This window comes from Choloepus didactylus, chromosome 22 (genome assembly GCF_015220235.1).
Source record: "Choloepus didactylus isolate mChoDid1 chromosome 22, mChoDid1.pri, whole genome shotgun sequence".
NCBI lineage: Eukaryota > Metazoa > Chordata > Mammalia > Pilosa > Megalonychidae > Choloepus > Choloepus didactylus.
In genome coordinates this window covers 22,458,320-22,482,939 of record NC_051328.1, presented here as the reverse complement: position 1 = coordinate 22,482,939, position 24,620 = coordinate 22,458,320, and the positions used below count along the sequence as shown (strand labels likewise).

General features: G+C 43.9%; 2 protein-coding genes across 5 annotated transcripts in view; both read left to right on the top strand.

The window, feature by feature from the left end:
* The first annotated feature begins 6,750 nt into the window (after window positions 1-6,750).
* On the top strand, window positions 6,751-12,070 carry LOC119518462 (agouti related neuropeptide). Of its 4 annotated transcripts, none has more exons than XM_037815613.1 (5): window positions 6,751-6,804; window positions 8,304-8,346; window positions 11,267-11,402; window positions 11,560-11,645; window positions 11,858-12,070. In XM_037815613.1, exons 3-5 carry the CDS (start codon window positions 11,270-11,272, stop codon window positions 12,038-12,040), a joined length of 402 nt encoding a protein of 133 aa, XP_037671541.1. In that variant the 5' UTR covers window positions 6,751-6,804; window positions 8,304-8,346; window positions 11,267-11,269; the 3' UTR covers window positions 12,041-12,070. The 4 variants fall into 4 exon arrangements, with proteins under 4 accessions (XP_037671541.1, XP_037671540.1, XP_037671543.1 ...); XM_037815612.1 differs by having other exon boundaries at window positions 6,758-6,804; window positions 11,263-11,402; XM_037815615.1 differs by lacking the exons at window positions 6,751-6,804; window positions 8,304-8,346 and adding an exon at window positions 11,106-11,140.
* Window positions 12,071-12,820: 750 nt separating this feature from the next.
* The window catches only part of ATP6V0D1 (ATPase H+ transporting V0 subunit d1), a 60,425-nt gene continuing 48,625 nt past the window's right edge, over window positions 12,821-24,620 (top strand). The window contains exon 1 of the mRNA XM_037815611.1: window positions 12,821-13,032. Within this exon, the coding sequence (XP_037671539.1) occupies window positions 12,903-13,032 (130 nt within the window). The 5' untranslated portion in view covers window positions 12,821-12,902. The remainder of the gene's footprint in view (window positions 13,033-24,620) is intronic.

Sequence of the window (24,620 nt, the reverse complement as noted above, 5' to 3'; positions counted from 1 at the left end):
CTATACTTAACTTTCTGAAGAACTGCCAAACTGTCTTCCACAGTGGCTATACCACTTTATATCCCCACCGGCAATGAATAAATGTTCCAATTTCTCCAAATCCTCTCTGACACTAGTAATTTTCCATTTTAAAATGGTAGCCATTCTAGAAGGTTTGAAACAGTTTCTCATTGTGGTTTGGATTTGCATTTCCCTAATAGCTAATGATGTTGAGCCTTTTTTTTCCTGTACTTTGTTGGTCATTTGTTTATCTTCTTTGGAGAAATGTCAACTCAGATCTTTTGCTCATTTTAAAATTGGGTTGTTTGTCTTCTTATTGTTGAGTTGAAGCATTTCTTTATATAATCTTAATATAAACTTTTATTGGATATGCAGTGTGATGGCTTAAAGCTGGATGTACCCCAGAAAAGATCATGTTCATAAGGCTAGTGGGTGTGGCCCCACAGTAAGTAGGATATTTTGATGAGTTCGATCTTTTTTTAAATGCAATTTTATTGAGATATATTCACATACCAGATAATCATCCAAAGTGTACAGTCACAGTATCATCATATAGTTGTGCATTCATCACCACAATCAATTTTTGGATATTTTCATTACTCAAAAAATAAAATAAAAATTAAAAGGAACACCAAAACATCCCATACTCCTTATTCCTCCCAATTATTTTTGTCTTTAATTTCTTACTCATCTATCCATACATTGGATAAAGGGAGTGTCTGTTGCAAGGCTTTCACAATTACACAGTCACACTGTAGAAGCTATATAGTTATACAATCATCTTCAAGGATCAAGGCTACTGGATTACAGTTCAACAGTTTCAGATATTTCCTTCTAGCTATTCTAATATACTAAAAAGTAAAAAGGGATATGTATATAATGCATAAGAATAACCTCCATAATGACCTCTTGACTCTATTTGAAATTTCTCAGCCACTGAAACTTTCATTTCTCTTCCCCCTTTTTGGCCCAAGAAGGCTTTCTCAATCCCACAATGCCAGGGCCAGGCTCATCCCCGGGAGTCATTTCCCATGTTGCCAGGGAGATTTACACCCCTGGGAGTCATGTCCCACGTAGAGGGGAGGGCAGTGAGTTTACCTGCAGAGTTGGTTTAGAGAGAGGCCACATCTGAGCAACAAAAGAGGTTCTCTGGGGGTGACTCTTAGGCATAATTATAATTAGGCTTAGCTTCTCTTTTACAGGAATAAGTTTCATAAGGGCAAGTCCCAAGAACAAGGGCTTGGCCTATTAAACTCGTAGTCCACAATGTTTGTGAGACTATCAGGAATTCCCCAGGTGGGAAAGTTTAATATTTCCACATTTTCCCCCAGTCCCCTAAGGTGGCTTTGCAAACACTTTTTTATTCTCTGCCTAAATTACTCTGAGATGTATCAGGGCAGGTGAGTAGGATCTTAACTTTAGATGTGACTTACCTCATTCAAGGTGGGTCTTGGTGCCATCCTGGAGTCCTTCATAAGAGGATAAAAGAGAGAAGCTGAGAGAGAAAAGACACAGAAGCCCAGAGAGAAAAGCTAGAGAAGCTGAGAGAGGACACACACAGAAAACAGAGAAAAACCACAGAAAACAGAGAGGAGCCCACTGAAGCCAGAAACTGGAAGCAATGAAACCTGAGAGAGAATGAAGAGACCAGCAGACATCACCATGTGTCTGGCCACATGACAGAGGAGCTGGGGATTGCTGGTAGCCGGTCTTTGGGGAGAAGGTATCATCTTGTTGATGCTTTGATTTGGACATTTTCACAGCCTCAGAATTGTAAACTTGTAAGTTAATAAATCCCTATTGTAAAAGCCAATCCATTTCTGGTATACGACATTTCATCAGCTTTAGCAAACTAAAACATGTGGTTTCCAAATATTCTCTCCCATTGGGTAGGTTGTCATTTTACTTTCATGATAAAGTCCTTTGAAACACCATGTTTGTTTGTTTTAATTTTGATGAGGTCTCATTTGTCTATTTTTCCTTCTGCTGCTTGTGCCTTGGGTGTAAAGTCTAAGAAACCATTGCCTAACAAGAGGTCCTGAAGATGCTTTCCTACATTTTCTTCTAGAAGCTTGATAGTTCTGGCTGTTATATTTAGGTCTTTGATCTATTTGGAGGTGTAAGGTAGGGGTCCTCCTTTTTATGCAAATGGAGATCCAGTTTTCTCAGCACCATTTGTTGAATAGACTATTCTTTCCTAATTGAGTGGGCTTTGCCCCCCCTTGTCAAAAATCAGTTGGCCATAAATGTGAGGGTTGATTTTTGAGTTCTCAAGTCTGTTCCATTGTTCTATATGTCTGTCCTTGTGCCAGTTCCATGTTGTTTTTATTACTGTGGCTTTGTAATAAGTTTTAAGATTGGGAAGTGTAAGTCCTCCAACTTTGTTCTTTTCCAAGATGGCTTTGGCCATTTGGGGCCCCTTACACTTCCATATAAATTTGATGATTGGCTTTTCCACTTCTGTAAAGAAGGTTGTTGGAATTCTGCGATTGCATTGAATCTGCAAAGCGATTTGGATAGAATTGACATCTTAATATTTAGCCTTCCAATCCATGAACACAGAAGGTCCTTCCATTTATTTAGGTCTTCTTTGGTTTCTTTTAGAAATGTTTTGTACTTTTCTGTGTACAAGCCCTTTGCCTCTTCATTAGAGTTATTCCTAGATATTTGATTATTTTCATAGCTATTATACATGGATTTTTTTTCTTGATTTCTTCTTCTGATCGTTCATTACTAGCGTATAGAAACAGTACTGATTTTTGGGTGTTGATCTTGTACACTGCTACTTTGCTGAATTCATTTATTAGCTGTAGGAGCTTTGTTGTGGATTTTTCAGGATTTTCTGTATATAGGAATATGTCATCTACAAACAGGGAAAGTTTTACTTCTTCCTTTCCAATTTGGATGACTTTCATTTATTTTTCTTGCCTAATTCTCTGGCTAGAACTTCCAATACAATGTTGAGTAACAGTGGTGGCAGTGGGCATCCTTATCTTGTTCCTGATCTTAGAGGGAAAACTTTCAGTTTTTCACTGTTAAGTAGGATGTTAGCTGTGGGTTTTTCATGTATGCCCTTTATCATGTTGAGGAAGCTTCCTTCTATTTCTAGTTTTCTAAGTGTCTTTGAATTTAAGGTGAGTCTCTTGTAGACAGCAAATAGTTGGATCATTTTTAAATCCATTCTGCCAATATTTGCATTTGGCCTAGAGTTTAATCCATTTACATTTAAAGTCTCTATTGATAATGCAGGACATTCTTATACCATTTTGCCATTTAGTCTTTGTAAATTATACTTTTTTGGTCCCTCAATCCTTCCATTAATACCTTTGGGGTATTTTATTTTTTGTATTGTACCATATTGAGTTCCTTCTCATTTCTATCCGGATATATTTTAAATATTATTTACTTTGTGGTTACTATCAGGTTAATATTTAACATCCTGAATATATAACAATCATATTTGATTTGATACCAACTTGACTTTAATGGCATTCATATATACTGTTCCTATAACCTTTCATCCTCCCATTTTTTTCTACATCTTTGTACAGTGTATGTACAAAATATAGATTTATCTTTACTTTTTATTCATTTGCATTTTAGCACCTGTAGGAAGTGGAGTTACATATCAAAAAATACAATACAGTTATATTGGCATTTATAATTACCCAAACAGTTACCTTTACCAGAGGTCATTATTTCTTTATGCCACTTTGAACCAGTCTAGTGTCCTTTCCTTTCGTTCTGAGGAACTCCCTTTAGCTTTGCTTGTAGGGCAGATCTAGCTTTTGTTCACCTGGGAATGTCTTCATATCTCCCTCATTTTTTTATTAAATTTTATTTTGAAATAAATTCAAAGTTATAGGAATAGTTTCAAAAACAATACTAACCCCATACACAGAACTCCAGCATTCCCTGACCCCCCTCCTCCAATACCCCGATCCACTAACTTTAACATGTTGTCACACTGCTTTCTTTCCCTCTCTCCCTCCTTCCCTCTCTCCTTATCTATCATCCATCATCTATTGCTCTGTCTTCTGAACATATGAGAGCTAGCTGCACACATCCTTGAACAAACACTATAATTCACATATACAATTCCCATGAACAAGAACATTCTTTTATGCAATCCCATTAAGCGCAGCTAAGAAGTGCAAGAGATTCAACAATGATACAAAGCTTATATTCTATATTTCCTTTTCCTTATGTCTCAACTGTGTCCCTTTGAGCCTCCTGTCCTCCATCCTCAGATCCCATCCAGGGTCATCCTTGGCATTCAATTGTCATCTATTCAGACTTTTTTTTTTTTCTCAATTGTGGAAACATACATACAGCCTAAGTCTTCCCATTCCACCCTCTCCCTAGCCTTCCATTAGTGGGATTAATCACATTTAGAATGTTGTAATGTTATCACCTTCCCACCATCCATTACTAGAAATTTCCCTTCACCTCAAACAGCAATCCTACACTCATTTCTTAACTCCCCATTACCCCTTCCCCCATTTATCTTAACCCATACTCTACTTTTCATCTCTATGGTCATATTCTTTAATAATTTCTTTGTGTTTACTGTGGGGCTTAAAATTAAACTTTTAAATCCACAACAATCTTGTTTTTCTTTGATACCAACTTAATTTCAATAGGACACATAAACTTTGTACCTATACTCCTCCATTCCCCCACCTTTATATAGTTCTTGTCAAAAATTACCTATTTTACATTGAGTTCAAAACCACTGATTTGTCACTAGAGTCTGTGTATTTTATATCATGTAGGAAGTAAATAGTGGAATTACAATTCAAAAATTATTGACTTCTATTTGTATTCCATTGTGGTCAGAGATTGTGCTTTGAATATGTTCTATTTTTTTTTTTTAATTTATTGAGGCTTGTTTTATGTCCCAGCATATGGTCCATTCTGGAGAAAGACCTGTGATCACTAGAGAAAAATGAGTGTCCTGGTGATTTGGGATGTAAGGTTCTATATAAGTCTGTTAAAATTCTCTGTATCTCTTTCTCTTTTCTTTGTTTCTCTGTTGGTAGGGCTCCCTTTAGTATTTGAAGTAGGGCAGGTCTTTTATTGCCAAACTCTCTCAGCATTTGTTTGTTAAAAAGTTAAGCTCTCCCTCAAATTTGAAGGAGAGTTTTGCTGGATAAAGTATTCTTGGTTGGTAATTTTTCTCTCTCAGAATTTTAAATATGTCATGCCACTGCCTTCTTGCCTCCATGGTGGCTGCTGAGTAGTCACAACTTAGTCTTATGTTGTTTCCTCTGTATGTGGTGAATTGCTTTTCTCTTGCTGCTTTCAGAACTTGCTCCTTTTCTTCAGTATTTGAGAGTCTGATCAGAATATGTCTTGGAGGGGGTTTATTTGGATTTATTCTATTTGGAGATTGCTAGGCATTTATGCTTTGTGTATTTATATTGTGTAGAAGTTTTGGGAAGTTTTCCCCAACAATTTCTTTGAATATGCTTTCTAGATCTTCACCCTTCTCTTCCCCTTCTGGGACACCAATGAGTCTTAAATTTGGATGTTTCATTTTATCTATCGTATCCCTGAGATACTTTCTGATTTCTTCGATTTTTTTCTCCATTCTTTCTTTTGTTCTTTCATTTTCTGTTCTGTAGACCTCTAGGACACTGAGTCGTTGTTCATCTTCCTCTAATCTTGTATTATGAGTATCCAGAGTCTTTTTAATTTGGCCAACAATTTCTTTTATTTCTTTTATTTCCATAAGATCTTCTATTTTTTTTACTTAATCTTGCAATTTCTTCTTTATGCTCTTCTAGGGTCTTCTTTATGTCCCTTTTATCCTGTTCTATGGTCTTCTTCATGTCTTTTATATCCTGTGCCATGTTTTCACTCCTCGATTGTAATTGTTTGATTAATTGTGTCTCTTCTGATATTTTGATTTGGGTGTTTGGGATCGGGTTCTCTATATCGTCTGGTTTTATCATATGCATTAAGATTTTCTGTTGTTTTTGGCCTCTTGACATTTGTTTTGCTTGATAGGGTTCTTTCAAGTTGTAAAAAAAATACCAATCTAATCTTTCAGAAATATGAGTTGGTCGTGTACACTTTCTCCAACTAACCAGCAGATGGCATCTGCGAGTCACCTATACCCCTCAAGTCAGTTCTCCCCAACTCTCTCTCTGTGGTGTGTGGGGAAATGATTTTTGTGGGGTTCAGTTGGTGAACTCAGTTTGGGTGTGTTGTTGGAGCTGTCCACCCTGAACGTGGGGCGTGTGTCTGGGTGGTCAGGGAGGCAGGGCAGCTTTAATATTCAAATCTCCCAGGTGTTCCCGGAGATTCAAGGCTGTTGCAAGAGTCTAAGCCTTCATTTCAGTTTTGCCCCAGATTTTCTGTTGCTGACTCACAAACCACCAGCATTGATGTAGCATCCCTAGGTTTTCTGAGCGGGCCCCCCTTCTCAGCTGTGATCTTCCAGGACCTCTGCTGTGGGAAGGCTGTGCTACATCGCTAGTGCGCATCATCCCTCAAGGGAAGCCCCGGGCTGCCAGGCCATGTGGGGGCGCTCTCTGCATGATGCAAAGATTAGCCTATAATTCTTGACTGGTGTAAGTTCTGAATGAAAGGCTGGTAGTAGAGCTGGGCCCCACCCCTTTCCTCTTAGAGAAGCTAGACGCCTTAGGGGGAAGTCATTAGCATTTCAATGGTCTCTCTCTGCCTGTGCTATACGCCTTGTCTGGGTCACAGAACTGGGAACTGAAAATGGCTGAGGCTTTCTCCACCGAGTTGAAAAAGGAACAGAGCTAGTCCAAGGTGACCCTCTGGCTCTCCAAGGTCAGTCGTCACCCAAAGCCTCTGTCCACTTGTTGGGGATTCGTCCCTCGTAGTGAGCAGTTCACACTCGCTAATTAAAACCCCAGTTGGAGCTCAGCTGAGCTATATTTGCTTGCTGGGAGAAAGCTTCTCTCTGGCACCACGAGGCTTTGTAGCTCGGCCTGTGGGGGAGGGGTCTCCCGATTTGGATCCACAGTTTTTACTTATAGATTTAATGCTGTGATCTCGGGCATTCCTCCCAATTCAGGTTAGTGTATGATGAGTGGACGGTCACGTTTGTCCCCCTGCAGTTATTCTGGATTATTTACTAGTTGTTTCTGGTTTTTTTTAGCTGTTCCAGAGGGACTACTTAGCTTCTACTCCTCTCTATGCCGCCATCTTAGATCTTCTCCTCCCTCATTTTTAAAAGAAAGTCTCACTGGATATAAAATTCTTGGTTGGCAATTGTTTGCTTTTAGCACTTTAAGTATTTCAACCCACTGCCTTCTTGCCTCCATGGTTTCTGATGAGAAATTGGTACTTAATCTAATTAGGACTCCCTTGTACATAACACATTGTTTATCTCTTGCAGCTTTCAGAACTCTCTCCATTGCATTTGACAGTTTGATCAGTATGTTATGGGCATTTTTTTCTTCAAGTTTATCCTGTTTGCTGCTCTCTGGACTTCTGGGATGTAAATATTCATACCTTTTCTAAGTTTGGGAAGTTTCTCACTTTTTTTTTTAATATTTCTGCCTCTTTCTCTTTTTCATCTCCTTCTGGGGCCTCCATACAGCATATATTCATATGCTTAATGGTATCCCAGAGGTCTCTTAGGCTATTTTTGCTTTTTTATAATTCTTTTTTCTTTATGCTCCTCAGCCTGACTCATTTCAATTGTCTTGTCTTTGAGTTTGCTGATTCCTTCTTTTGCCAACTCCAATCTGCTGCTGAAACCTCCCTGGGAACTTCACTTCAGTTATTGTGGTCTTCAATTCCAGTAGTTCTGTTTGGTTCCTTTTAAAAATTTCTACCTTTTGAGATTCTCATATTGTTCATTCTTTGTTTTTCTGATACCTTTTAGTTCTTTCTCTGTTATTTTCCTTCATCTCCTTGAGCATATAAAAGATCAATTTTTTTAGTCTTTGTCTTATATGTCTAGTCTGGTCTCCTTCACTGTTTTCTTGAGTTTTGTCCTCTTCCTTTGGATGGGCCATCATTTCCTGTTCTTTCTTTGCCTTGTAATTTTTTGTTGCTCACTGTACATTTTAATATTTTAAAATGTTAACTCTGAGATTTATTCCCTGAGATGTCTGTTTCTTGGGTTTATAACCAGCTGGTGATAACAAAGATATTCTTGAGTGTCAGCTCCTATCAGGAAGGTCTGCCTGTGGCAACAAAAAGTGAAGGGTCTGCCCTTTCTTTTGTGGACCTGTGCCTTGTCCTGGGCTTGTGCTTACTAGTGGTCTTAGGACTTCCCCTGTTTACAGGAGTTTAAATGCCCCTTCTACTTCCCACAGACGTCTCCCTCTCCCAGGTGTTCCACCGCCTGACTTAGAGCAGGTAAGCGTTTGTCCCAGGCCCTCCCCCTTATTGCTTTCATTGTCTCAAAGTGCTTTTGCCTGGAGGGCAATGTGTGTGTGTGTCCATGTGTGTGTGTGTGAGAGAGAATGTGTGTGTGTGTGTGTGTGTGTGTGTGTGTGTGTGTGTCTCTCTCTCTCTCTCTCTCTCTCTCTCTCCAGAGAGGAGTTTCCCAAGTCATTTGTTCCCATCTGGAACAAGGCCAGTGACCCACAAAGGGAGTGCCAACCATCTCAAAAGTGCTCTGGAGAGGGGATGAGGGAGGGGCCAGGAAAGATGCCAGGAGTTTCTTCCATGACTTCTGAGGCTGGGAAGTCTTGACCTGCCCAGCAAAAGCAGCCCTTCAACTGTCTTCCGCAGCTCTGAGGAAGTGTACTGCCTTAAAACCTCCTCCACTGCCTTTGTACAGGGCAGTTTGAACAGTGGCTGCCCTCAAAGCTGGAACCCCAGCGAACCAAAGTAGCTACTCAAAAGCTGTGATCTACAATCAGCCCATGTCTACCCCAGATCTTGGGGAAGTGAATTTTTATGTCCCTTTTTGGCACCAGCAAGCTTCGCCAGATGCCAGACCCTACTGCTGCCTGCCATGAGAATGGGGGCAGGGTGTCAGTAACTGTGCATGGAGAGAGCAGTTTACTGGTATTTATTGTAATTTACCAACTTCTTCCTCCTGCTCTTTCCTGGATGTTGTACACTGCTCTGTCTTCCGGAGTTTCAAAATAGTTGTTTCACACAGTTCCTGTTTAATAGTTGTTCTGGCAGAAGGAGTGATTCCTGAAGCTTCCTACTCCACCATCTTCCCACAATCCTTCAGATCCCATTGTGTTCCAATGGTTGGTTTTCTTGACTGTTTCCCCCATTGAACCTGGCCAGGGACATGGGTTGCCCCTGTGAGTGCCTCAGGCCTTGTTCATTGCTGGCCATAGGCTGATACACATGTCTGCAAACACCTAGGTGAAGAGAGGCCCTGCTCTGTAGGTGCCTGAGACTCTGTCTCAGGCCATGAAGAGATGTCTTAGCATGAGTGCTGACCAGGACCGGTCAGGTGCCCAAAGTCCCCACCCAAGCCTCACCTGGAGTACCTTTCCAAAATCCTTATGCAGTCCCTGCTCTCCTCCCACCATCTCATCAGCCAGAATCTCCAGGGATGGTGCCAGGGCACAAGAACTTGGGGAGGGTGCCTCAGATGTTTGATATATTGCCCTTCCTCTGCCCCAAGTGGCCCAGCCTGGATGGGGGCACATCTGTGTGCCTGATACCTTCACAGCACCACTCTGAGAAAAGAAGTTCCTGGTGTGAGCTGCTAGGTCCAGCTGCAGCCTCTGGGAGAGATAGGTCATTGCTAGCTGTCAGAGAGGTTTTGGTGACAGTCACCAAAACAGCCAGTGCCATTCTCCAAGGTGAAAGGGGACTGGCTTTTTGCTGGATTGTCTTAAGAGCTCAGCTCAGAGGCCATGTCCTCAGAGAGGCTCTCCCTGCCTCCTCCCTCTGAGTTCCTAGGACTGTTACCCTGAGTCAACCACAGGAGAGTCCAGGGGAGCCTAATCCCAGAGCAGACTCCAGCAACCTTCTGTGGAAGAAGACTACCCCAGGCCCACCCTCTGCAGAGACCCTGCTCCCTGTGCCCCTCTCCCCTACCATGCAGTCTGAATACCAAACCAATTATAGGTGTTAATGCAGGTCACTGGGTCAGATGGCAACCTAAGGTTTCCACCTGCTAGTAGGAGGACTTCCTCAGGCCTCCTTCTGGTTAGGGTGGTCTGTATGAGCCTGGGCAGCAAACCCCAACAGCCCTTTCATCCTCTTCCTGCTGCCTTGAGCCAGCCCAGATTGTACATAGAGGACTCAAAGCTAAATTGGCCTGTATCCCTTTCCCAGATGGGCATGTGGATAGTAAGGCTGGCACAGGTGGGGGCCCTGTGTATCCTGCCATGTTCATGGAATGGGCAGTCCCCACCCCAGCCTAGTGCTGATGAGACCAAAAGCATGACAGTGCAGGACGGAAGGAAGCAGACATTAGCACTAATGAGGCAGGCAGCCTGAAAGCTTTTTACTTTGAAGCTGCCGCCCACCTAGGGAACAGTCCGTTCTGGTTCCTTGGCTTCCAGGAACCCCAGGCAGAAAGGGGCTTAGGGGCAGGAACAGAGGTGGGGGGTCCTAGAGGGAGCCTGGAGAGAGCAGGGGGTGGGAAGATGGGGCCAGGGACGCAGGCATGAAGGCCTGATTTTAGCTAGGTGGGCTTTTTCCTTCCCCTCTCCCCTACACAAACACCTGGGGTCTAGGTCTGCACTCCTCCCCTCCCCCACTCTAGCCCCTTGCCCATCTCCCCCTTCTATACTCTCATCCCGAGTTCCTGGAAGCAAAGGAAATAGAACATGCCACGTGGGGCCTGAGTGAGCATCTTCGGGGCCACAAATTAAATTAAAGCTCTCTGGGCTGCCTGCCTTGTTACCACGAATGGCTCCATCCTGGCCCACCCCTCTAGGCCCTGTTTATTAGAAATTTGGGGCCTCTGGGCACCCTATATTGTTCCCAAACTTTGATTGGCTCCTGAAGACCTCACCTCAAACTGGAGATAGGAACACCTCTTGTACAGCACCCAAAGGTCCAGGGTCCAGGAATAGAGGCTGGAACGGTGCCCCCACCCTCCTGGGAGGGCCCCTCATGCCCTGGCTGTGGGGAGCAGTCACGTGTGGGCTCTTCATTAGGCCCTGCCATATAAGCGGAAGGCACAGGGTGGCCAAGAACTCTTGGGGCAGGGACCCAGCAAGCAGAAGTAAGTTCTCAGGTTGAGCAGGGAGTTTTACTCTCGGGGGGGGGGGGGCTCTCTATGGGATGGGACACCTCAAGGGGGCTCCTAGGATGAGGAGGGACTAAGTGGTGGCTCTTCCTGCTAAGCCAGGCCATGCTGACTGCAGTGCTGTTGAGCTCTGTGGCTCTGTTGCTTGCACCACCCACCATGGAGGGGGCACAGATGGGCGTGGCCCCCTTGGAGGGCATCAGAAGACCTGACCAGGCCCTGTTCCCAGAGTTCTCAGGTCAGTGTGGGCAGGGGTGGGGTTGGGTGGGACGTCGATGCCCTCTGGCAACACAGTGTCCTGCTTGGTGTGAGCCCTCCTGTCCCCTTCCCAATCTTAGCTGTAGGAGGTGGGTGTTTGTGCATGGGGGGCTCTGCTCTCACACAGTCTGTCCCAGACCTAGATCTGCAGCCCCAGATGAAGAGGACTGGCGCAGATCAGGCAGAAGAGACCCTGCTGCAGGAGGCCCAGGCCTTGGCAGAGGTAACTGCTTAGGGAAAGGGGTGAAGCTAAAGGCCTTGGGAAGGGGCACCATCCCCACGCTCTGCCCCTGGACCCACTCACCTGAGGGGTCACTGCAGACCACCCCATCCCGTGGCTCCACTGCCGTCCTGTACCCCAGACAGGGGCAGGCAAGGCCTCTGGACCTGCCTTCGGAGTCCCGCACCCACATTCCTGCTCCCCCACCTCTGCAGGCGCTAGACCCGCAAGGCCGCGAGCCGCGCTCTCCGCGTCGCTGTGTGAGGCTGCACGAGTCCTGTCTGGGTCAACAGGTGCAGTGCTGTGACCCGTGCGCCACGTGCTACTGCCGTTTCTTCAACGCCTTCTGTTACTGCCGCAAGCTGGGTACTGGCACGCACCCCTGCAGCCGCAACTAGCGGGCCGACGATGGGGTGGGGGCAGGGGCTCTGGGGCGCGAATAAAGGCTGGAACCAACCCCAAGGCTGTGGCATTATTTTGAACGTGGCCATCGGAAGGTTGGGTGGGGCTGTGCGTCATGGCAGAGGTGGGGTTGCCGCCAGGTAAAGAAATCACACACTTACCCCCAGGGCCTGTGCTACCCCGTCATCTGAGCCATACACACGCGTGCTTTTAGGGCCTCGGACGCCGTTGGGGTAGGCAGAGGACAGCCGCGCTTCAGCCCTCGAAAGTTAGCGGAGGCGCAGCAAAGCATAGGGGCTGTAACTCGCCGCTGGCGAAAAAAGCATTAGGTTCCAGGATCTGATATGTGGTTAATTCAACGTGTAACCCTAGCAAAGCCCGCCCCTCACCAGACCTCAATTCCCCTCTGACAAGACGATGGTTCAAACTGTCAGGATTCTCTCCCAGCACAAGAAGCACCGTCCGCTCCCATCCTTACCCCGCTGACCCCTAGAATGCCAGGGGCACCAGACCCGGAAAAGCTAAAGAGAAAGGCCAATGGGACCCCTGCAGCCCCCCGGGCCACCACGCTGACCACCTCCAACACTGCAAACCATTCCTTTGCCAGAGCGCAGGCTGCCTGCCCCTCTCAGCGCGCAGGCGCCGGAGGGCCGGCTCCCAGCCCCACGCCTGCGCAACACTTTCGCTCCAAACCACCCGGAAGCCAGGCGCCGCTCAGAGCCCCGCCCAGTTGTGGTCACATGAGGCGCTTCCGCGTCACGTGACGCGCTTGACGTCCGGCTGAGGGCGCCAGCGTCAGCTGATCTTGGGGTTTCGTTGCTTACCCGCGGGTCGGGGTTCTCCGGTCCTGCTGCAGCCATGTCGTCCTTTCCGGAGCTTTACTTCAACGTGGACAATGGCTATTTGGAGGGACTGGTACGCGGCCTGAAGGCCGGCGTGCTCAGCCAGGCGGACTACCTCAACCTGGTGCAGTGCGAGACGCTCGAGGGTGAGCCGCGGGGCCGGGCTGCAGGGCCTTGGAAGCCAGGGATGGAGGTCGGCCGGGGCCTGAGGGCTCCGCGGTCTAGGCCGGGAAGCCGGAGGCGGGGGTTCTTGAAGTGTCTTAGACGGAGCCAGGCGTCAGAGGCTTCGTTGGGAATCCGAGGGCTGATGGCTGCGGCTTGGCTGGGCCCAGATGTAATTAAGGCCTGAGGGACATCGGTGGGCCGCTTCTGCTTGGGTCGTCTCTTCCCTGGCTGCGCCTGCCGTGTAATTTGGAAGGAGGGGGTCTCTCATGAGTGGACGACCGGTACGGGGTGTGCTCATGTTAGCCTTTTCACTCTGACGTAGCCAGAGATCCGTCCTGTGGCAATGCTTAGGGAAGCTGAGCGGGAAAGCCCCCTACTCCCCGCGTGCACACACCAAGGCCTTTGGGATCGTTGTGTCTTCGCGTGGGCCTGCGGGCTGAGCCTTTCTGGGAAATTGGTGAGCCAGCTTAGCTAGGGTTTCTTCCCAGCTCCGAACCGCTGGCTGGACAGTGTTTCCTGAAAGCAGTGTTTAAATTTGTAAGTTCATACACATGTACTTGGCCAGTAAGCCCAACCTCTTCAGTGAGGGGCTGTCTGTTGCACGAGTGAAATGCTGAGTTCCACTTTCCTCTCAGCACACACAGCCCTAAAGTGGGATTGACTCTCTGAGGTACACAGATGTGTCAGATGTACGTATGAGAGATGTCCTTGATTCCAGCTTCCTCTGTCCCCCTTTACACACCTCCAACCCAGCGTAGTGAGGGCAGGGTGGCTAGAATGTGAGTTCCCATCCCCGTTAAACAGAGGTACTGAGCCTCATGGTTAGTTGCTGGAGGGGGAAGACGGCCAGATGATTCACTCTGGAGAAAACTTTCTCATCAAAAACTTACTGAGGTTAAAAGTGGATTCAAAAAAAAATAATAAATGACATCAGTTATTGTTTCCCTTGCAAAGTAGACCAGTAAAATGAAAAGACATACCTTTAAAATATAAAACTTAATGGATACATTAATTGTGGAGTTGATTTTAAGTTAAATATTCAAGGAAAGTCATTTACATCCCTTATGGGAGTGGAGGTGTGGAAGGAGAGGAGAGCACTTTGCAGTGCTGGGTTGTAGGAGCCTGCCAGCCACCTGATTGTCCTCACTCTGGAATGAGGAGGACAGATGACAAAAGCTCCCTGGGGCAGGTCTCAACACAGTTGGCACTTAGTGAATTTTGTGGGCTAACTGGAACTGGAGGAAGATCTTTGTTTGCTTAAATCTGAAGATGAACATTACTGATGTCCACTGACTTTTGATTATCTTGTTTCTCTTTGTCTCTTTCCTCTCTCCTAGTGCTGCCTGCCCCTGTAGAGTATATGGGGACATATGGTTCCCATATTCCCAGAGGACTCTCCATCATCCTCCATAAATAGACTAGACCAATCTTTCTACCACACTCAGCACATTGTCCCCCTTGTAGGATGCCATAAAGGCTTTTGGTGTGGCATTCAGGGATCCCTTGCTCATTCACATATCGTTTCTGCCGCACACAAGCTTTCCCCTCAACACTTCATGCACATGGAGTGGTGGAGTTTGGAGTTAGACAAACCTGGTTTTGAATCCCAGCTCTGCTGATTACTGGATTATCTTAGTCATTTAACACCTCTGGGCCTTGGGTTCTTCATTTGGTGTATTAACAGCACCTACCTCCTGAGGTTGTTGTGAGAAGTCAACAAGCAATGACATGTAAAACACTTAGCCCAGCACCAAGGAGAGAGTAAGTTCTTTCCACGTTATTTTCACCTGCTCTTCCCTCTGCTTCCCCCTCATCCCCAGGAAGCTTAGTGATTCCCAGACCTCAAGACTCAGCCCCAGAGCCACCTCCCCTTAGAACCGCTCTGTGACCATACCAGGCCAGAATGTTGTCCCCTACACTTAATCACAGCTCCTGTGGTGGTTGTATAGCTTTCCTGGAAATTTCTTGGCACAGAGTTAGGGACCATGTATGCCAGAGATGGTCAAGACTTTCCAGGGCTGGGAATAACCAAAAGGAAGGAGTGACCAGAAACCTCATTTGTCCTCTACAGAAAAGCCGTCTCTTCTACTAAAGGGGACACCAGAGGCTTGGTCTCCAGTCCCCTGTTGCTGAGTGACTTTGCCTCCCCATCTCCAGGGAAGGAGGAGAACAGAGGGGAGACCAAGGAAATCTGAGAACCCAAATGGGGAAGGGTGTTTATTCTGAGAGTTGAAACAGGTGGAGCATCTTCATCATATCCTAGCCTTCTTCCCTTGTTCCACCTGAGAAGGACATCTGCCACTGACCTCTCTCTTCTTCTAGAACTCTGTCTCTTAGGACCTTCGAATCCCATGTGTCCTCCATTGTCCATCTTGCTCTGATCATCTCTTCTCAGGAGTAGGGGAAAGGACCTGGAGAGGTCCTTCCCCTTTGGTGGACTGGGGCAGAGCTGGGGGTGGGGGTTGCAAAAGCTCTTTCCGGCACTAGGTGTGTCTGGATGTGTTGAGTACTTTCTGGGAGCTAACCCTGTGCTAAGGACTTGTGGGGAAGGGGAAGTGGGTAGAGATGTATGCAGAGAATTCATACCGTGTTGCTTTGAATGTTTTCATTCATTTGATACATACTTATGGAGCACCTATCTTATGCCACTCATTGTGATAGGACTGGAAATACTTTGTTGAATGATGTTCTCTTGACCCTCATGGTCTGAGGGTGGAGTTCAATGGGCAGGAGAAGTCATTAAGAGATCAGTATATTAAAAATGTGGTCTTGCTACTTTACAGCTCCATGGCTGTGGAATGGTATGTAACCTCTTTGTCTGAGTTTCATCATCTGTAAAGGGGTGATAATAATAGTACCTACTTCAGGGGGTGGTTATGAGGGTTAAACAAGATATTCCTTGAAAAGTGCTTAGCATGAGCTTGGTGCATGGAAAGTGCTCTGTCAATGTGTTAGCTACTGTTGTCGTTAGTAGTAGCAGTAAGAAAACAAGATAAATATGTGATTATTCAATAAGGGTGATGCTTATGAAAGGGACAGTGGATAAGTGATAGAGAATCACAAGGAACCTTCTTTTGAGAGCATGGCTGGTCAAGAAAGTGATACTTGAGCTGAGACTTGAAGAATGAGAAGGAGCCAGCTGTGCAGAGAGCTGCAGGAAGAAGGTTTCAGGCAGGGGGACCAGCATGCTAAGGTAGAAATAGTTGGGCCAGTTAGTGGGACCAAAAGATGCTTAGGGAAGTGGGGTGTGTAGGACGGGAGTTCCAGTCTTCTGGGAGCCCAGATCCTTGGTGTAAAAGAGTCAGGCTGAGCTCCTAGAATAATCCCCTGGCTCCTTTGCACAGAGCATGGATGGCAGAGACGTTGATGGTATGGAGCCCCTCTTCCCTAGAGGCCTGCTGAGTTGGGGGTTGTTGGACATGACTGAGTCTGGTGGTCAGGTGTATTTCTGACCATGAGGGGCCATATGTAGTGCTATCTGAATATTCAAGTGTTTGTTTGCTCATTCAAAAACCACTTTCTGAAGGCCTGCTGTGCGCCAGCCCTTGGGCCTCAAACAAGAGCCAGGCTGGTATTGTAGGCATTGCCACAGTTCTAAGCCCAAATTCTTAGCTCAGACTCTGGATTCAGCCTAAAAGCATTGCTATCATTTTGCCTGACTGGATGCTGGGATTTCGGGTGTGAGGAAGGCTCCACCACCACCATCAGCACTCCCATCCCACCCTCCACAATTTCCCCCTCCTCTTTTCTTTTTAAAACTGTTTCTTATGATACTGTCAAACATATACAAATTAGAAGGAATAGGATAATGAACCCATAAGTAACAATTATGTATTATTGATGCAAAAATTATCGATCTTGTTTTAGTAATAGCTCCATTTATGTCCCCACTCCTAAATTATTTTGAAGTAAATCCCAGAAAACATACCATTTCAACTGTAAATATTTTAGTAACTCTAAAATGTCCTGATTGTTTTTGTAAAACAACCACAACACCATTATTCCTCCTAAAAAAAAAAAAACAGAACATTAATTTAACGCCATCAGATACCCATTTAGTTTTCAGATTTGTAGGTGTAGGTGATTTGTATGTACTTCCTTTGGGAGGCACAAAATATTTGGTTTTCTCTTTTTGTGACTTAAGGAATCATTTAAATTTATTACATAGCACTGTTATTTCATTAGGGGTTGCAAAATGGTGATGTTCTAATTCTGTCTTTCCTTCTGCAATTGGTAGCTTGAATACCTCTGCACCTGGAAACTTCCAGTAATCAACCACTTGGTTACCCTGAAATATTGTGAGAAACAAGCACTATTCCTAAAAAGGAATAAACGCTCACCCGATTGTGGAGAAGAAAAGAATTTATTCACAGTCTTGCAAGAACAGGCACCCAACCAAAATGTGGGGGTTGGTGCACAGAACAATAGACCCAGCAGTATTTATTACCTACACCTAACCGCAAGTCCCTCCGCTGTTTCTCCATTGGCTGGATACTTCAGAGATTGCATTCTATTCGACAAGCCTAACTAGCCCGTGCAAATTTGAAACATGCAGCCCGCCCAAATTGGAAATATTTCAAAAAAAAAAAGCCTCCTGTGCAAACTTGGAACATTTGAAACAAGTCTCCACCCCTCTTTCCTTTGTTCTTGAGCTGCAGAGCCAGTCTGAGCTAGTTTGGTAACAACTTATGAAGCTGTTTAAGGAACCTCTACTCCCCCCCCCCCCACCAGTCTTCACCTTGCAAAGACAGTGGGCGGATAAACAGGAGGACTGGCCACCGATTATAGCTTGGCTTCTTGACCCTCTGCCATTCCCCTGAGCTGCCCCCACCCTGTGTGAAAGCTAAACTTAATCTAATTCTCACAATATAGTCCAAACAGGAGAGGCAGGATAAATGCTTGACTCTATCCCTTTATTTACCAGTTTTCAAAATATTGAGTTGGTTCCATGATAACTAATTAGATTTGTTTTTGTTTGTTTGTTTGTTTAGTATCATCATGTACTAATGGATTTTAATTTATTTGTCATGCGTCAGTCGACTGCAGTTATTAACCTTATTGATGCTCAGGTTGTCCTTTGGCCAGTGGAAGCTTATTCATTTGGCTGCTGTCTTTTTTTTTTTTTTAATGTAATTTTATTGAAATATAGTCACACACCATACAGTCCATCCAAAGTATATCATCACTGGCTCCGAGTATCATCACATGGTTGTGCATTCATCACCGCATTCAATTTTAGAACATTTCTGTTACTCTAATAATAATAATAATAATATAAAGAAAAAATATAAAAGAAAACTCAAAACATCCCGTGCCCCTTATCCTCCCCCGTTGTTGACCCCTAGTATTGATGTGGTACATTTGTTACTGTTGATGAGAGAATATTAAAGTATTACTGTTAATTATAGTCCATAGTTTACAAAAGGTACATTTTCTCCCAAATACCCCTCTGTTATTAATTCTTTGTAATAGCCTCTTACATTTGTTCTAATTCATAAGAGAACTTTTTAATATTTGTACTGTTAATCACAGTCATTGTCCACCAGAAGATTCACTGTGTTATACATTCCCATGATTTCACTTCTAGTTTTCCTTCTGGTGATATCCATGACTCTAAACTACCCTTTCAACCACATTCACTCACAATTCAGCACTATTAATTATATGCACAATAATGTGCTACTGTCACGTCTGTCCATTTCCAAACATTTAAGTTTAACATTAAGTTTAAGGTAAACATTCTGCACATATTAAGCAAATGCTTCCCATTCTCTAGCCTCATTCTATCTCCTGGTAGCCTATATTCTAAATTTTATGTCTGAGTTTACATAGTATAATTAGTTCATATTAGTGACATCATACAATATTTGTCTTTTGTGTCTGACTTATTTCACGCAACATGATGTCCTCTAGGTTCATCCATGTTGTCGCATGCTTCAGAACTTCATTCCTTCTTTCTGCTGAATAATATTCCACCATATGTAAATACCACATTTTGTTTATCCATTCATTGTTGATGGACACTTGGGTTGTTTCTATTTTTTGACAGTTGTGAACAATGCTGCTGTGAACATTGGTGTGCAAATATCTGTTTGCATCCCTCCTCTCAGATCTGGGTAGATACAGAGAAGTGAAATTGCCGGATTGTAAAGCAACTCTATACTTAGCTTTCTGAGGAACCGCCAGACTGTCTTCCACAATAGGTGTACCATTTTACATTCCCACCAGCAGTGAATAAGTGTTCCCATTTCTCCACATCCTTTCCAACACTTACGGTTTCCTGTTTGTTTAATAGTGGCCATTCTGGTAGATATGAAATGATATCTCATTGTAGTTTTGATTTGCATTTCCCTAATAGCTAGTGAAGCGGAACATCTTTTTCTTTCCCCGTGCATATCTTTATTTTGTTACTTATCTAACCATACACTGGAAAAAGGGGGTGTCAGTCACAAGGTTTGTACAGTCACACGGTCATAAGATTAAAGCTATATAGTTATACAGTCATTATCAAAGATCAAGGCTACTGGGTTACAATTCAACAATTTCAGGTATTTCCTTCTGGCTACTCGAATATACTAGAAACCAAAAAGAAATATCAATATAATGATTCAGTAGTCATGATCACTTGTTAAATCCTAACTTCTGAGTTACAACTCCTCCCTCTCATTTGATCATTCTCTCAATCTTCAGGGACGTCTGGGCAGTGACCATTCTAACTTCTTCATGCTGAAGAAGAGTGTCGACATTATAGGGTAGAGGAATGAAACCTCTGGTTTTCGAGGCTTATCTGGCATACGAACTATCTGAAGGCTTTATGTTTCTGAAAAAATAAACTTAATAAGTAAAACTTTTATAGAGTCTTAGATAGAACCCAGGTTATTCTTAAGGGTTTTCAGGACTATGTTGGTTAGGACTTGGCATACTGTGGCAATTTGTGATTTCTGGCTGAAGCTTGCATAAGAGTAACCTCCAGAATGACCTCTCAACTCTACTTGAAATCTCTTAGCCAGTGAAACTTTATTTTGTTTCATTTCTCTTCCTCCTTTTGGTCAAGAAGGCATTGTCAGTCCCACAATACCAGGGCCAGGCTCATCCCTGGGAGTCATGCCCCACATTGCTAAGGAGACTTACACCCCCAGAAGTCATGTCCCACATAGGATGGAGGTTAGTGAGTTTATTTGAAGAGTTTGGAAGCTGAGCATCTTTTCACGTGCTTTTAAGCCATTTGTATTTCCTCTTTGGAAAAATGTCTAGCCAAGTCTTTTGCCCATTTTTTAATTGGGCTGTTCATTTTTAAAATGTTGACTTGTAGGATTTCTTTATATATTCTGGATGTCAAACCCTTATCAGATAGTGGTTTCCAAATATTTCCCCCCACCTTGAGTCAGCTGCCTTTTCACCCTTTTGACAAAGTCCTTTGAAGGATAGACATATTCAGTTTTGAAGAGGTCCCATTTATCTATTTTTTTTCTTTCATTGCTTATGCTTTGGATGTAAGATCTAGGAAACTACCTTCTATCACTAGATCTTGGAGATGTTTCCCTATATTTTCTTCTAGGAGTTTTATGGCACTGGCTCTTATATTTAGGTCTTTGATCCATTTTGAATTAATTTCTGTATAGGGTGTGAGATAGGGATTGCTGAGTCTTTTTGACACAACTCTATATGTAGCCTTTGAGAGCTTCCTTACCATTTAGGATGACAATATGTTCTAGCCTCATCTTGTGCATTTCCTCACCCAGACCTAGAGTCACCATTTCTCCTAGGAGATCTTCTTTTTATTGGAAAATGATATTTAGAGACCATAATCTGTGTCCTGGGAGTTCTCATCGTTACTGAGTTGTTCATTGTTTCACTCTCCTCTTATTTAGAAACTTGGAAAATAGAGAAAACCAAGTGGCTTGCTTCATCATGCAGCTGCACCACAGCTGATAGGTACCAGAATGATAGTTTCATAATTTGGAATGGGAGTTCTGACACTTGGACTGGTCAGGATGTATCCTTCCTGTTGTAGTTCTCCAATAACCATGTACTAGAGGAGGAGCCCTGAGATTTTCTGAATTTCTTTGTGAACTAGATCATCCTGAGAATTGTTTCTCTCAGCCAGTGAAAATTAGAATTAGATGCTCCTGGGATGTGGTTGACAAGCTCATATGTATGATGAGCTGGCTGTCTCATAGAACATTTGTATCCCTCTTTGCCCTGATTACCTTCTCTTCTGTTTGAACTGGTCATTATAGTCTTTACAGCTCCTCCTGCATTTCAACGGGGTTTTTTGTTTTTGTTTTTGTTTTTGTTTTGTTTTTGTTTTTTAACAAGAGACAGTCTTATATAGCAAGAAAAGAGTGAGTGAAGGACTCCAGGCTGGCTTGGCCAGTTGCAGTCACATACAATTGCAGGTGCAAATGTTGATGTGTCCGGCGCTCTCTCCGCCCCGCCTCGAGTCCTCGGTCGGCCGGCGATGGGGACCAGAGAGATAAGGGGAGAGAGGGTGCGGACAACGTCTTACCCGGAGCACTTGTGATCACTCAGGACTCGCGGTGGTAAAGCAAATAAACTTTTAATGAGACTAGGCAATCATCATCTTTACAGGTTCCACCCGGGGCGAGACACCTCGGGGGAGAACAACCTCGATGCGGCCGTCAGGTACGGCTCCTTGTGGGCTGTCTCCCCGAGCTTTGCCCGGGAACTTTCTTATAAACCTTGCGTGTATCCAATGGGCTAACGCCACGCACACAAGCATGATTGGTGAATACAGCGGGTGGTTACATACATCAGAAGCCGGAAGCAGGATGTGGGCGCCATCTTGGCACCACTCGATGGGCGGGGGGACTTTGGAGCAGGTTTACAGCGCATGCGCTATGCCCGTCCCGGGAGACGGCTCTCCACATCTCCCCCTTTATTATTATTATTATTTTTTTTTTTTTTTTTTTTTTAATCATCATTTTATTGAGATATATTCACATACCACGCAGTCATACAAAATAAATTGTACTTTCGATTGTTTACAGTACCATTACATAGTTGTACATTCATCACCTAAATCAATCCCTGACACCTTCATTAGCACACACACAAAAATAACAAGAATAATAATTAGAGTGAAAAAGAGCAATTGAAGTAAAAAAGAACACTGGGTACCTTTGTCTGTTTGTTTCCTTCCCCTACTTTTCTACACATCCATCCATAAACTAGACAAAGTGGTGTTTGGTCCTTATGGCTTTCCCAATCCCATTGTCACCCCTCATAAGCTACATTTTTATACAACTGTCTTCGAGATTCATGGGTTCTGGGTTGTAGTTTGATAGTTTCAGGTATCCACCACCAGCTACCCCAATTCTTTAGAACCTAAAAAGGGTTGTCTAAAGTGTGCATAAGAGTGCCCACCAGAGTGACCTCTCGGCTCCTTTTGGAATCTCTCTGCCACTGAAGCTTATTTCATTTCCTTTCACATCCCCCTTTTGGTCAAGAAGATGTTCTCCGTCCCACGGTGCCAGGTCTACATTCCTCCCTGGGAGTCATATTCCACATTGCCAGGGAGATTCACTCCCCTGGGTGTCTGATCCCACGTAGGGGGGAGGGCAGTGATTTCACCTTTCAAGTTGGCTTAGCCAGAGAGAGAGGGCCACATCTGAGCAACAAAGAGGCATTCAGGAGGAGACTCTTAGGCACAAATACAGGGAGGCCTAGCCTCTCCTTTGCAGCAACCGTCTTCCCAAGGGTAAAACTTATGGTAGAGGGCTCAACCCATCCAACCACCAGTCCCCTATGTCTGTGGTCATGTTAGCAACCATGGAGGTGGGGTAGGCGAATACCCCTGCATTCTCCACAGGCTCCTCAAGGGGGCACTACATCTTTTTTTTTTTTTTTTCCCCTTGTTTGTCTTTTTTCTTTTTTTTTTTTTTTTTTTTTTTTTTTTTTAACTTTCCCTTCTTTTTTCAAATCACCTGTATGAAAAAAAAAGTTAAAAAGAAAACAAACATACAATAAAAGAGCATTTCAAAGAGACCATAGCAAGGGAGTAAGAAAAAGACAACTAACCTAAGATAACTGCTTAACTTCCAACATGTTCCTACTCCACCCCAAGAAAGTTACATAATATAGCAACATTTCAGTGAACTTGTTCCTACTACAACCATCAGAAATTAACAGACCATAGTCATTTCTGGGCATCCCCAGAACGTTAAATAGCTTATCTGTTCTTCTTGGATTATTGTTCCCCCTTCCTTAATTGCTCTCTACTGCTAGTTCCCCTACATTCTACATTATAAACCATTTGTTTTACATTTTTCAAAGTTCACATTAGTGGTAGCATATAATATTTCTCTTTTTGTGCCTGGCTTATTTCGCTCAGCATTATGTCTTCAAGGTTCATCCATGTTGTCATATGTTTCACCAGATCGTTCCTTCTTACTGCCGCGTAGTATTCCATCGTGTGTATATACCACATTTTATTTATCCACTCATCTGTTGAAGGACATTTGGGTTGTTTCCATCTCTTGGCAATTGTGAATAATGCTGCTATGAACATTGGCGTGCAGATATCTGTTCGTGTCACTGCTTTCCGATCTTCCGGGTATATACCGAGGAGTGCAATCGCTGGATCGAATGGTAGCTCTATATCTAGTTTTCTAAGGAACTGCCAGACTGACTTCCAGAGTGGCTGAACCATTATACAGTCCCACCAACAATGAATAAGAGTTCCAATTTCTCCACATCCCCTCCAGCATTTGTAGTTTCCTGTTTGTTTAATGGCAGCCATTCTAACCGGTGTTAGATGGTATCTCATTGTGGTCTTAATTTGCATCTCTCTAATAGCTAGTGAAGCTGAACATTTTTTCATGTGTTTCTTGGCCATTTGTATTTCCTCTTCAGAGAACTGTCTTTTCATATCTTTTGCCCATTTTATAATTGGGCTGTCTGTACTATTGTCATTGAGTTGTAGGATTTCTTTGTATATGCAAGATATCAGTCTTTTGTCAGATACATGGTTTCCAAAAATTTTTTCCCATTGAGTTGGCTGCCTCTTTACCTTTTTGAGAAATTCCTTTGAGGTGCAGAAACTTCTAAGCTTGAGGAGTTCCCATTTATCTATTTTCTCTTTTGTTGCTTGTGCTTTGGGTGTAAAGTCTAGGAAGTGGCCTCCTAATACAAGGTCTTGAAGATGTTTTCCTACATTATCTTCTAGGAGTTTTATGGTACTTTCTTTTATATTGAGATCTTTGGTCCATTTTGAGTTAATTTTTGTGTAGGGGGTGAGGTAGGGGTCCTCTTTCATTCTTTTGGATATGGATATCCAACTCTCCCAGCCCCATTTGTTGAAAAGACCATTATGGCTCAGTTCGGTGACTTTGGGGGCCTTATCAAAGATCAGTCGGCCATAGATCTGAGGGTCTATCTCTGAATTCTCAATTCGATTCCATTGATCTATATGTCTATCTTTGTGCCAGTACCATGCTGTTTTGGCAACTGTGGCTTTATAATAAGCTTCAAAGTCAGGGAGTGTAAGTCCTCCCACTTCGTTTTTCTTTTTTAGAGTGTCTTTAGCAATTCGAGGCATCTTCCCTTT

What these genes read in the sequence shown, in the direction of transcription:
- LOC119518462 (XM_037815613.1), top strand. Translation starts at nt 11,270, where the DNA reads ATGCTGACTGCAGTGCTGTTGAGCTCTGTGGCTCTGTTGCTTGCACCA. An exon ending in CCTGTTCCCAGAGTTCTCAG is followed by an intron (nt 11,403 to 11,559) that starts GTCAGTGTGGGC and finishes AGTCTGTCCCAG; the next exon opens with ACCTAGATCTGCAGCCCCAG. An exon ending in AGGCCCAGGCCTTGGCAGAG is followed by an intron (nt 11,646 to 11,857) that starts GTAACTGCTTAG and finishes CCACCTCTGCAG; the next exon opens with GCGCTAGACCCGCAAGGCCG.